Here is a 12655-nt window from a genome sequence, read left to right on the forward strand (position 1 = left end):
TGTCTGAACAGCCAATACATATTCAGGATGACAATAACCTTGGAAGCAACTCTGAAGTCTTTTATCAACATTTCTAACATGAGAGATGTGACCGTAATTTTCTTTCAACAGCCGAGTTTTGGGGGTTTTATTTTGTTTTGGTTTTTAATGTACTCCCCTTATGCTTTTACTTGAGCAAATACTGTGTCTAATGTAATTAAAATCAAACTCTCTCTATTAGTGTATATTTAAATTGCTTTCTGTCCTGTATAAACAGGCAGATCTTGGCTCCAACTCTGTACATTAGTATGTGAGACATCAGACTCTTAAGACCACTGGTTAACCGGAAATCAGGTAATGGAGGAAACTAATTGTCTTTGCCTTGTGATGAAGGCTTAATGAACGTATCTTAATAGAAATACACAGATGACTCTAAGGGTCAAACCCAGATACGAGTGTGGGGAAGCCTATAGGCTCTAGCTAATTTGATGAGATATACATGCTTATCTAGTCTTCCTTTGCTACAATGATAAACAGTCAAACCCCCTCGTACATACTTGCCAGGTAAATATATATCAATAGGTTTGCCTTGTGGAATTTGGGTATGGATGTGTAATATGCTTCAGCCTTCTACTTGGAATCTTTATTTTTTCAAGTACTTTATACTCAGGATTAAGCCTGGGACTTCGTGTTACAAAACTATCAGCCTGCTCCAAGAGCCCTGTCAAACAGCTCTGAGGCAGTCACAGATTTAAGACGGTTTTTATTTGCCATGCCTGAAGCTATGTGGTAGGTATGGCAATGTAGAAAGCACAATACTTGAGGAGGTAAATGGCTTAATCTACTAATCTTGCTTTCTAAATAGTATCTGAGAGAACAGATGAATCACTTTGCCAAAAATAAGCTTTAGAAAATAAAAGGAACGATGTCATCTTGTTTTGATGATATAAGTGGGTGAGGGTAATACTATTCAGCCATAGTGTTTCATTATAATTACAAAAAAAAAATAAATCTTGGGAGCATGTTATTACACTAACATTCTCAAAATTCACCTTTCATTGGAGAGCCCAACTGTGTAAAATGAGCTGGATCTTTGAAGTTAATATTCACTTGCCACACGGTGCCTCCCCACACAAAGGCAATAACATCTCTATTATGGGGCATTTCTATTGCTTTAATCACCACCTACTGCACTCTTAGTGGTAGTCAGTCATTAATTCTAGAGATTAATGACACAAATCCAGATTTATTAGTGCTGTAAACCTGTGGGGAAATAGTGAGTAGAATTAGTGTATTTTCCATAATAACAAATAATATGGTTTTATTAGACCTGAACATGGTGTGTTGATTTCTACAGTAAAAATGACTGCATGGGAGCCATTAAGGTTGCTTGAATGATCTTTCATCAGCTTGGCTGTAACATTTCAAATTGTAGAACACCTTCCCGCTTGCTAGCAAAGTTTTGGTCCCTGATTTAGGGGATCAAAAACTGTTGAAATAATTTTACCCCAGAGTGAAAGGCTTCTATTTAAAAATAGTGCTTCCTCACATGTAATGTTGCCACAGTAGAGACCCCTGTTTTTCTCAAGAGGATGGGATATGCAAGGTATGTATGTTTTGATGTGACTGTTCATAAACCAGCTCACTGCTGGACTGCATCCTGAAATGCAAAACTGGTCCAATAAACAAGTTTCTTGTGCAAAATTAGCTACAGTGCTTAGTATTCTTTGGGTTTTAAGGGCTTAATCTACCTGTTGAGCCATGTATTTGTATTGCACCTGTCTATACCATGTCTACATAATCATTAAAATATCTTTGAGATTCTTAGAGGCTTTGAAAAGTCATCTGTAAGTCAGTAAAGATCCATTTCTTCCTGGCTTTTGTGTAATTTGCCATCCAGTTGATTGTGACCACTTTTAAGAAGGGCTGATGAATACGAGATTTATCCAGTACCCCTTACGGACCATTTCTGAAGTTCAAGGTAAAAAGTTCTTCCTCAACTTGGTTGCCTTTCAGTAGAAATGAACTTTTTTATTTACAACACTAGCAACTGTGTGGTGTCTGTTGGTTGTAATGCTCCAAGGCCAATGAAGAAAAAGGACCATAGAGATTGCTGAGCCTTAGAACCAAGCCCGTGAAGGACTTCTAAGAGGTAAAAGCTAAGGAATTGTTGAGTACAGTAATTCTTTACAGTGTCCATTCCTGCGCTTTGGGAGGTGTGCTGCCATATCTTCCACCGGCTGCATAATCTGGCCATCTCCTTCTGTTGGTCTGATAAAGACAGTCTTACAGTAACCCATCCCCCAAAAAAACACAAATGGATGGGCTGTTGGGGCCAGGTCCTTGTCTGAGAGGAAGTAGCACAGTTACCTTAGAAGCAGAAGATACAAAAAGGAGTCTTGCCCCTAGGTATGCAGAGAGATTGAGTGGGGTATGAATCCCAGGCAGTTGCTGTGATTGTGCGTAGGGAAAAGAAGAGGGGAAGGATTTTGAATCCTGCAAAGTTTTAAGAAAGATTTGCTCTTGATACACGCACACATTCTCTCCATTTACTCAGGCTGAGCTGGAGACAGCTGGTATTCTTCCAGACACTGAGGAAGCTGGGCGTCAGCACTGTCTGCTTCAGATAAGATTAATAATGTATAGCTTCATGGTGAATGGAGCTTAATCTGTTGGGATGCCATGGCAAGCAGTCCTAGTGAGGAGGAGCAGCTGCCTATTTTAGGCCTCCTGAGAGGAATGAGATGAACCATCTGAGCCAGATTCAGATTGACTCCTGTTTGGTTCTGCAGGCAAGTTGCTCACACATTGTAGTCGACCGTGTTGAATGCAGCAGACAGATCTATGGACTTCTGATCGTGTCCAACTCTAGCTCTGTACACTTTAAAACTCTCTTTGAAAAATGACCCCGTAATTCAACACAGCAGAAGGAACTTTATTTCCTACTTGTGTAGCAGAGTACAAGGGTACTGTGAGCTTCCTGAAGTACATGCTAACAGAAGTCTTGACTCATGAACGAGAACAGTGGCTGGTTTTTGAATGCAAATCCTCTGCAGCCACTCCTGCTTCCCATTTTGAATTTGGAGGTTAAAAGAAGAATTGTTTGATCTCTTGAATGCTTTCTGTGTTGAACACAGATTGGAGACTTTTGACTTACCTCTCTTTCAGCTTGTGTATTACTGCCCTACCAAGGCTGGTCTGTGCAATGAAGCCATGATCTTCATCTTCCTCAAATGGTGGAGACAAAAATGATTCTCCTCCACAAAATTTCTGCCAATCTTAAGTGGTGTTAAAATAGGCCAGAAACTGTCTAAGCCTATCCAAAAATGCCTTGCTTTGTCTGAGTTGTGTTTTCCCCCCCAGCGCCCTGTATTTTTGTCTGTATTTTACTTGCTCTTAAAAGCGATCAGAATGGCTGAGTGGATTTTTCCGGTGACCCTGTGGGAGGCAGCTGCTGCATGTGTAGGCAGCTTGAAGACTCTTGTGCATGTAGTTTCCCCCTCATCCCTGCAAGGTTTACTTGGTGGGCATGCTTGTGATTCGGTTGTTTCAAATGCACAGTCTCCACTCCCAACACGTGCATGAGCAATTTAAGCAGACAGAGATGCACAGATTCTATAGTTTTGGGAAAAAAAAAAACCACCAAAGCCAGTAAAACTAATGCTGGCACTAAGGCAGCATTTTCTTTGTCGCTTTCCTCTTTGGGATAGGAGTTCTCATGATAGATATAGTTTGGAGTTATGAGCATCTTTATTACTATTACACATGTTCATAAAGCACTGGTGCTGTGTACTGGTACTGTACTGGTGCACTGGTACTCTTACTGGTGCAAGACTAAAGACAAAAGAATTCTCTGCCTGGAAGAAGCTCTTCTTCCCCATTTTCAGAAATAATGCTGGCTCCCTCCCTCCTGGGCTAGTAGCTAGAGGTGGGTGACTTTTAACACAGCCATGGGTTTACCTGCAACACATTTTCTTGGGGCAAACCTCCTGCCAAGGTATGTTTCCTGGGGCTTTAAGCTTAAGGGCAGCTGAGAAAACCTGAATTCTGTCAAGATCACCTAGGCCAGAGGGCAGCACGCTTCAGCTTCCCACCCTCCTTTAATTTATCTTCACTTTCTTAGTGACTGCTGTGTAGAAAAATCCTGGGACATTAGTTGCTCTTGATATTGCTGAGAAGCTCGGTTAGCAGCCAGAGTATTGTTCAGAGCCATGGAGTGATAAGGCTTTGTAGGCTCAAGCTCTTTTGGGCTCCCTTCAGGGATCCTGGCTAGGATCTGCCCAAGCTTGCAGTTCTGAAGCGGCTTTTAGGGTCAGCCCCAGGTAAAGCGCACCACATTATTTACCTTTGCTCATCCTTGGATGCAGTTAAAAGACAAGGCATGAGCGAAGAATAGAAAATTAGGAGGGGAATTCTAGATCACTGGAGGCTGCAGCATGTGAGTGCTGGTGCTTTCACATGCTCCTGGTGGGGGGTTCCCACTCCTGGTGCTTTACCTGAGGCAGGGAGAGCAGCAGCAGCTGTTCTTCTGGTTTGAACACGGTGTAAGTGGCAGTGTACCCAGCGGGTGTTAAATACATCACTCGAGCTCTTCTGAAACCTGAATGAAGTACTCGGTTGGTTGCTGGGGGGGGGTGTCAAAAAAAAAGCTTCAGGCTTGCAAATCTGTGCAGAAACTGCCTCTGCAAATCAAAACCTCAGGTTTTGTGCCTTGGTCAGTGGCAATAATTTGATGCTTTTTCCTCTTTGAGTTTTTCAGTCCAAACTCTCTAAGCCTTGGTTTCGCAAACAGTTACTGCTAGGCATGAATGACTGGTTTCCAGCCTGGAATAATTTTACATGCTCCTGAGAATGCTGTTGCCTTTACCTAATTCTGTGATTATTTACCACAGCAAATTATTCCTGTAATATTTGTGGTAATGACAACTGTAAAATAGAGTATCTGTAGTACTGTTAGGTTAGCAGAAACTAAAGGAAAGTAGTGATTGCTGAACTGGATGCCTTGCTAAGGTGTGAGCTTAGGTCTGTACCTTTCCCATTGTTGAAGGAAATCCATTATCATTCTCTTAAATCACATTTGCTTCATTGCTTCTACACAGAAGTGAGCCACCTTTTTTAATCCTACACAGAACAGTTTCACCCTGGAAAACTAATCTAATTGTTTTTGGGGTTTTGGGGGGGGGGGGTTATTTATTTTATTTTAGGTTGGGTTTTGGCGGCTTTATGGATACACTGGGGTAAGGCACCATATGAAGTTACTTACTCTTTCTTGCTCCCAGCCTTTTCTTTTATGTAGGGGAAAAGTCATAATTCTGGTGCCTATCTTTTCAAAAGATTTAAGTAATGAAAGTGGACAGCTGGCAGACATGGGCTGCATTTGGCCTAGTGGTGTAGCAATGAGGGGCTCGGTACCCCTTAATAGGGGTAGGTGCTGCTGGGAGCAAGGATGATTCTACAACTGTATGACAGGCAGTGCCTTGAGACAGCAGGAGTCACCCACCCCCTCTACTGTGCCTCCACGCAGGGACCGAGGAACAGCTCCATGACCTCCCAGACATCAAGCAGGTGGTGCAGCGGCTCACCCCGTTTAGGAGGAAGGAGGGTTGGGTTTTGTAGAAAACAAAGCATTTTTGACACGATCGACATGGAGAATTGTACTGGCTCAGAGCTAGAGCTCCATGTCTGCTGTCCTTGTCCCCTTTCCTGCCACCACTGCCACTAGCTTCAGCGGTGTGCTCTGCCCTTCTCTTGGGTTTAGTCCTCTCTGCTTGATGGCTGTCCTAGGTTTTTCCCCTGGTCCTTTCATAATGTCTGGACCTTTTTCTGGTTTTTACATCCCTACTGGAGGAAGATTTGGTATCTACTGCTGCTGCTGGATAGGGGCAGTGTACAGCCACCTCTGCAGGTCACATTGAACTGATGTTGGGGACTGCAGTGTCTCAGTAGTAACCGGCAGAGTCCTGGGGGTTTAACATTCTCCTTTCCATACAGTAGCAAAACACTGGTGAATTCAGGACGCAGAGAAGAATGCAAAGAAAATTTATGTGCTTTGTGAATTTAAAGATATAAATTACACCATCTGTGCTGGGTCTTATGATGTGTTAGCTCAAAACTTGCTTATTTTGGGATCTGGTTCTTTGTTTGCCACATAATTCTGCACATGTTTTGTCAGGCCTTAAGCATGGCTCGCTTAGGTCTGGATTATACAGACAACGTAGACACTGCACTGCACGTTGAACCCTGAACATCCTGCTTTTCTCTTCTCATTGACAACTTACGTGTTTAACTTACAGCGGATGATATCTAATATTATTATGCTGGCTCACTGCTAAGGTTTTTAAACAAATGCTGCTGTGGCTTGTCTTTATGATAATAGAGACCTATTTTAAATTAAAGTGCTTTATTGATATGAAAAAACTTCTTTTGTTTTGTAATTAGGAAATTTGCTGTCCTTTAAATTAATACAAATATTGAAGAGGTATTTGGTTTCTGAGTCTATTTTTGGCATTCCACAGCCACATCATTTTAGTGATTTATAGTTGAAATGCCTATTGAAAGCCTCCATAATAAAAATAAAAAAGAAATTAGATTACTTCTGAGACTTAAAAGAACTGTTGAGGAATTTATTAGAACAATGTTAAAATATGCCCTAAAACAAGTCATGTTAGTCTGCAGGTTGAAATGGGATACCTGGGAATTCAGAGTGCTGTACTACTCTGATTAATTAAAATGTAGTCAGCTGAAACCTCCACTATAATCAAAATTGTTCCCCAGGGTTTTACCTTCATTACAGTTCTGGTGCAGCCTTCCAGTCCTGACCATTGCTGAACTAAGTAATGAGTTCAGTTTAAAAAAATAAACAAAAGGATAAAATTACCATGACAGTACGTAGGGGTTTTTTTTTTTTTTATTGCTATGCTGGGCTCTGTTTGATAGTATTAATTGTATATGGCCATTATTTCTGCTGCCAAAGACAGACAGTGAGAGACAAAGTATCTCTGATTTGAGGGCTATGGTGTTTTCCATATTGTAAGACTTGGATTATTTTACAGTTCCTGTTTTCTGTAACTTTGACTAAGACGCTGATCTCCCCTCAGCAGATGTGCTGCCTATCTCATCTCTGTTGTGCTGTGGGTAGTGTTCTGCTACAGCGGGGTTTCCTTATCAGCAGTTCTGCAGTAAATCAAGCAGGAGACTACGTTTCCCAACAGGGTCTCGAATGAAGAATTCACAGTGTGTGAATTCGTACGGGATACCGGAGGACATCTCCCTTATGAGGCTGTCTTCGGAGTTGAGACTTCAAGGCCTAGATAAAGCACTGCTGCTGTCTCTCGCATACCGTATATATTCTGACCCCAGCTTTACATAGTCTGTCATCAGTTTGTCCTTGAGCTGGATACGGTAGTGAAACCCTTTGGATAGGGCTAGCCCTTATCATTCTCCTGTTTCATGTCAGGACACTCTCCCAGAAGCTGCTGAATAGCAAAGACATGACAAAGAAGCCTGTGATTGTGGCTGTCAGTACTGAGGCTGGAGAATTGTAACTCTAAGTTAAAAGAGATCCCACTGAGCTGTGTCTCTCTGACAGAGTGTGCCCCAAGTTTGTTTTTCATCTTAATGATCTGAATGCAACTGGTTTGGATTCTCAAAAATATTTCTAAAAACACTGATGTTTTTTCAAGGGGTAAGGAAAGGATCTTCATGTCCTTTCTGTCTGAATATAATAAACAACTATTATTTTATTCTACTATAGCACTTTCTATCCCATAGCCCTTTACTTATGTTGTTTAGGCTCTAAAACAGCCCATTAAGGGAAATTTCTGCATCTTGTTTTTTGCAGTAAGATAAAGTGAGATGGAAGAAGTGCTAGTGATTTGCTAAAGGCTAAGCAATCCCTTTCAGATGTAGAAATGTGTACTCCCAAGCTCTTTAATATAACAAAGCATAAAGATGCACCTGACTTCCATCCAAATAAATCCTCTAGGATTCCCTCCTCTAACCATGTGTAGTGGGTATGTACAGAAAGTGCAAAGAAAACAGCATATCAGCTCATGTATGTAGTACATCCTCAACAATGGGTAAAGTATGAAACTGCTCAGTACATACCGTAGCTTTGCACTTTTAATAATAAAAAAGTCTTCAATGTTAACAGCTCTTTTTAAGTGACATGTCACGGGAAAGGACAGTAGAGAAGAAGCAAGCCGTGCTTCTCCAGTGGTCACTCCATACCCTGCATTGCTTGATGAAACGTGGCATTTCTTCCTTTTATTTCACTGGCGAGGAGCAAACTTGGTGGGGAACCCACCTTGCACACTTGTGATAGGGCAGAAGAAGAGTCTAAAATGGAGGACGATCTGTGCTCTGAAAGAGATTAGTGAGATTCTTTGCCCACGTAAGAGGACAGTCTCTCGGAAGACTCAAGAAGCCTATAATTAGACTACATGTTGTCCAGCTCAGACAGCTGAAGGTTGGATGGAAGTTGGTGTGAGGGGGAGCGAATGCTCTGTTTTTCCCCCTTCAGGAGTCTCAAGTTTCCTGTTGCAAAGGAGTTGAGAGGTCACACAGTTTCAATCTCTTAGCGTCTACTTACCTATATCAAGAAACTCCATCGCAACCTGAGCTGTCTCACCTTCTAAGTGGACTGGTGCTGGTCAGCAGGTGAATGTACAGTGAGGAATGTGCAGCCCGTTGGCTTGGTTGCACGAGACAAACTGCACAGCAACAGCATGTGCTCAGCACACGAGTCCTGGTGCATCATGTCTATCCTTCCTTTTTCTTGTATACTGACAAGCTTGTCCTGTACTGCCCCACTTTCTTCCCAAGCGGGATTTCCTTGCCTTCCCACTCTTTCAGGCAGGTATTGTGTGAGTAGACAAACAATAGTACACATCAAGTTGTGTTGGATGACATCTCTAACCATTGTGTTAGCAGAATAAAACATAGTAACAGGAAGAATGGCTGCCACTCATTTTCTATCTAAATTGAGCATTCTTAAAGACAGACAAGAGTTGATGTAAAATGCCTATTTTTCACTGTATTTTGCACATGACTTTTAAATTGTCTCTTTAGGGAGAGTATCTAAAACATTTGTCATTCATTTGGGGATTATTTTACATTCTTTTCATCCTTTGCTCTTATATTCTTCTGCAATATTATTAGCGGTTAAGAAAATTGCATGAGTACTGTGCTAAATACAACCATGTTGTAAATACTGGGGTTTTTTAATGTTATTTACGTGCTAGAGATTTGGACACTGTTCTCCTGTTCAAGTGAATTCCTGAGGAACAGATTGGTGTACTGAATAGCTGGTTATGAGTGAAAAATGGAAAAGTTCACGTCCAAGTTTTATTTTAACAGGACTATGTTTAGTCCAAATTTCATTTTATGTAAAATTGTAATTTACAGTTTTGCAGCAGTGCGTATGCACTTTTACTCTCTGATGTTTGAGACAAAAGAATTCAGTGTTTTTGGATTACTTTCTGTGGCGTTTAGGCCCAGTAGTGATCACTGAATTTGCTGCGATTGAAAGAATTTAGGCTTACGTAATGAGGATAAGAAATTTGTGTTAGTTTTGTATAATCCCAGTTTTAACTCTTTTTTCCTGCATGACTATGTCACATTGTATAGGTGGGATCTTCATTGGGAATTGTTTTAAAGTTAGCCACCTTCATCTTCAAATGAAATGTGCTGATACAATTAGCCTTGCATATAATCCTTTTCCTTAGCAGATGTCACAGAGCAGCAGAAAGCTGTGCATACGCCATTCATAGAGAAACCGCTTCAGCAAAACACAGCCATTGCTGTGCTGGTACTTTCCCAGGCTCCCAGCTCCTGCCGAGCATCCCTGAGAGAGCAAAGGTTTTTCTGTGAGCATGCTGTGTACCTCCATTACTGCCGTAAGAAACGTGTGCCCCACTGGAGCACTCTGTTTTCAGCTTACTTCTGTAGCTGTCACTGATCTTGGAGTTGAGAACAGCTCTATGAAAATGAGAAAACAATCCGTGCAGGCAGCCAGCTGTATGTCCTCAATTTTTAAATACTTCTGAAAGCATATTTTCAAGTATAGATAACCACCGCTGCTCTGGGTATGTACATGCTGTCTCATACCCCTGCACACTGTTTTATAACATTCCAGGTAAACTGCTTTCAGTTGTTTAGTTTCGTTCTCATCATTTTTAGGCAAAGCTTTCATAGTTTTCTCTTTCATCTAGCCAAACTGAAAGTCCATATAAAATAAATGCATTTTTCAAAGGAGATGCTTCGTCTTAGCCTAAAATACTGTTTTGCTTTTAATGGATAGAGAGTGGGTCTCCACCTCCTGCAACTTTGTCATTTGTCTGGACACAACTGTGTACATACGTATGTGCATTTGTATGAGTGCAAGAGAGAGATGCAGATGTGACCGGGGGAAAGCAGGCTGCATCCGTTATGTCCTCAGTTGCGCTGATGGTCAATGTCCGAGGTCAGGTGTGGCTGTTCCTTCTGCCTCCCCTTCCCCTGCACTGAGAAGACCCCAGGTTCCTGTTTTTATGCGGAGGCTGTGCACAGCAAACCTTATCTCACAAGAATAGATTGTGTACCAATCCTGAATAAACACTGAAGGAAGGGCTGAGACCCATAAAACTGTACTGAGTGGGACCGCAAAGGTGTCTGGGCAAGAAATAAGGCACTGAGTATAGCAGACAGTGGTCTGCCTGCAGTTTTCACCAGTTTGGAGCTGGCAGTTGCAGCTGCAAAGCAGTTTGGCAGTGCAGGCCTGTAGAGTACCCAGATCTTCAAGTGAATTTTTTTTCTGTGCCTTGTTCTGCTTAGATGTGAGCATGAAGCTTTACTGTGCTTTGGGTAGACAAGAGTGAATTTGCCATGGTTAAAAGTTATATTCTCTAATGCAAAATGTGAAAACCAGTATTGGAGGTCTTTCCATTAGTCCCAGCACTGTATCAGACTGAAAGAAAATGCAGAATGCTGAGGCTGTTCCTCACCTTAGAGCAGACTGTTCTCTGCAACAAGATACCACTATACCTCTGGTGCACAGAGAGCATAATGCAGCAGGAGACCCTATGGAAAAGTTCTGTTGGGTTTTTTTCCTCCTGTTTTTGAGAGATGGATTTGTGAAAGCAGGTCAGACAAAGCTTGGGGCTATATGGCTTGTTGTGAGTATGAACTTTGGTTTCCTTCCCCTTCCCTGTTACATGTAAGTCTAAAGGGAAAATATTCTTTAACAGAATGACTACAATTATTTAATTAACTGTTTGCTTAACTATAGTGTTGTGATTTTTCTGTGCCTGTAAGTGTCTTTCTTTCTAATACAGCATGCATTGGCACATCATCCTCTGTCCCTTCCTGGAAAGTATATTCAGGAGTCATGGCAATAGTCACGAAAGGTTTTGAAAGAGAATGTCTGTGCAGGTGTTGAGGTGGAGCTGCTTCAGCACCTGTAGCAACTTGTTTTCATACCAAATATTGCGCTGCCTCCTCATGCAGGCTTACACACAGAGAACTGTACCCAAGTACTCTCAGACTGACTCTCTAGGTGCCACCTTTACCCTTCTCACACTCTTCCATCCCCTTTTGGGTACCCCTGCCTGGACGCTGGCTGCAGCACCAGCTATGCAATGATGGTGGTGGGTGGAGGCGAGTCCTGGGTCCTGCTGACTGACTAGGGAGCCATGTGCCAATGATGCTGTAGTGTCTGACAGGGCCTCTTGCTAAAGGTACTTGTTTCAGGATGAGCTGAGGTATGCTTTCACTCCCCTCAAAACCCCAGCTTGTTTCTGTCAGTTCAGTTTGGCAGGGAGGGAGGAAAATCCCAGCATCGTTTGTTGTTTGGTTGTACCAGGAGAAAGCCCCCAAGTAGGGACATAAATACAGTGAGCAGTAGTAGGGATCTGACTACTGGTGGGACTTACTCATCCCCCTGGCGCTGTTTGGATTTAGCCATCTGGCTCTGACCCTGCTTACACCTGTCAGCTGAGGGTGACAGTGCCAGAGCCAGGAGTTTGTGAACGTCCCCTTGGAACTTTGCCTGGCCAGCTGGCAGCATATATCATCAGCCAAGTCTCCTCTTCCTCCTCCTCCTCCTCCTCCTCCTCAACCTTGGATATGTCGATCAACGCATATAGCCATGCCCTCCAGCCCCAGTGAGGAAGGTAGATTTCAGCACCATCTAAGCCCAAATAGAAGCGAAGGGTTTCAGTCTTTCTTTCCTGCACTAGAGGAGGAAAAAATCCGCCCCCCCCCCCCCCCCCCCCCCCTTGGTGGTCTCCACTAGGATGGGCACATCATGCCCATTGGAGGTCATACCTTAGCAAGATGAAGCTAGCTCATTCTGGTGCTGGAATTTTAGAATGGAAAGGAGAGAATAGGAAGAGGAGGATCCTACCAAGCAGGATCGGCCGCAACCAGGAAGAGGTTAGAAGCAGACTGAGGTTTGGCTGCATTAGGACATGAGGCCTGTTCACTCAGATGTGCCTCTTTCTAACTTCTTCCAGTAATGCCATGCTCATATTTATCATCAAAGTGATAACTGCTGTTTGCCATTGCTGTCATCCTCTCATCTGTATGCCAACAAACCTCCCACCAGTTTGGGTGGCAGAGGCCTTTTAGGCTCAGCTCCTGTGGTGAAGGTGTGATGACCCTCCCTTCAAAACACGCCAGTTCTTGGCTGCCACTGGGA

The 12655-nt window shown here is 42.7% G+C and overlaps 2 protein-coding genes across 5 annotated transcripts in view; one reads left to right on the forward strand and one right to left on the reverse strand.

Annotated features, from left to right (window-relative positions):
• Positions 1-12655, reverse strand: part of FILIP1L (filamin A interacting protein 1 like) — a 213062-nt gene that overhangs the window by 198275 nt on the left and 2132 nt on the right. The window lies entirely within an intron of this gene.
• Positions 1-12655, forward strand: part of CMSS1 (cms1 ribosomal small subunit homolog) — a 244484-nt gene that overhangs the window by 197619 nt on the left and 34210 nt on the right. Inside the window, exon 2 of one of the 2 annotated variants that reach the window (XM_069785720.1) lies at positions 5184-5216. The exons of the other annotated variant lie outside the window; for it this stretch is intronic. Coding sequence (XP_069641821.1) covers positions 5184-5216 — 33 coding nt within the window. The remainder of the gene's footprint in view (positions 1-5183; positions 5217-12655) is intronic. 2 annotated transcript variants of the gene reach the window in all.

Source organism: Haliaeetus albicilla, chromosome 6 (genome assembly GCF_947461875.1).
Source record: "Haliaeetus albicilla chromosome 6, bHalAlb1.1, whole genome shotgun sequence".
Taxonomy (NCBI): domain Eukaryota; kingdom Metazoa; phylum Chordata; class Aves; order Accipitriformes; family Accipitridae; genus Haliaeetus; species Haliaeetus albicilla.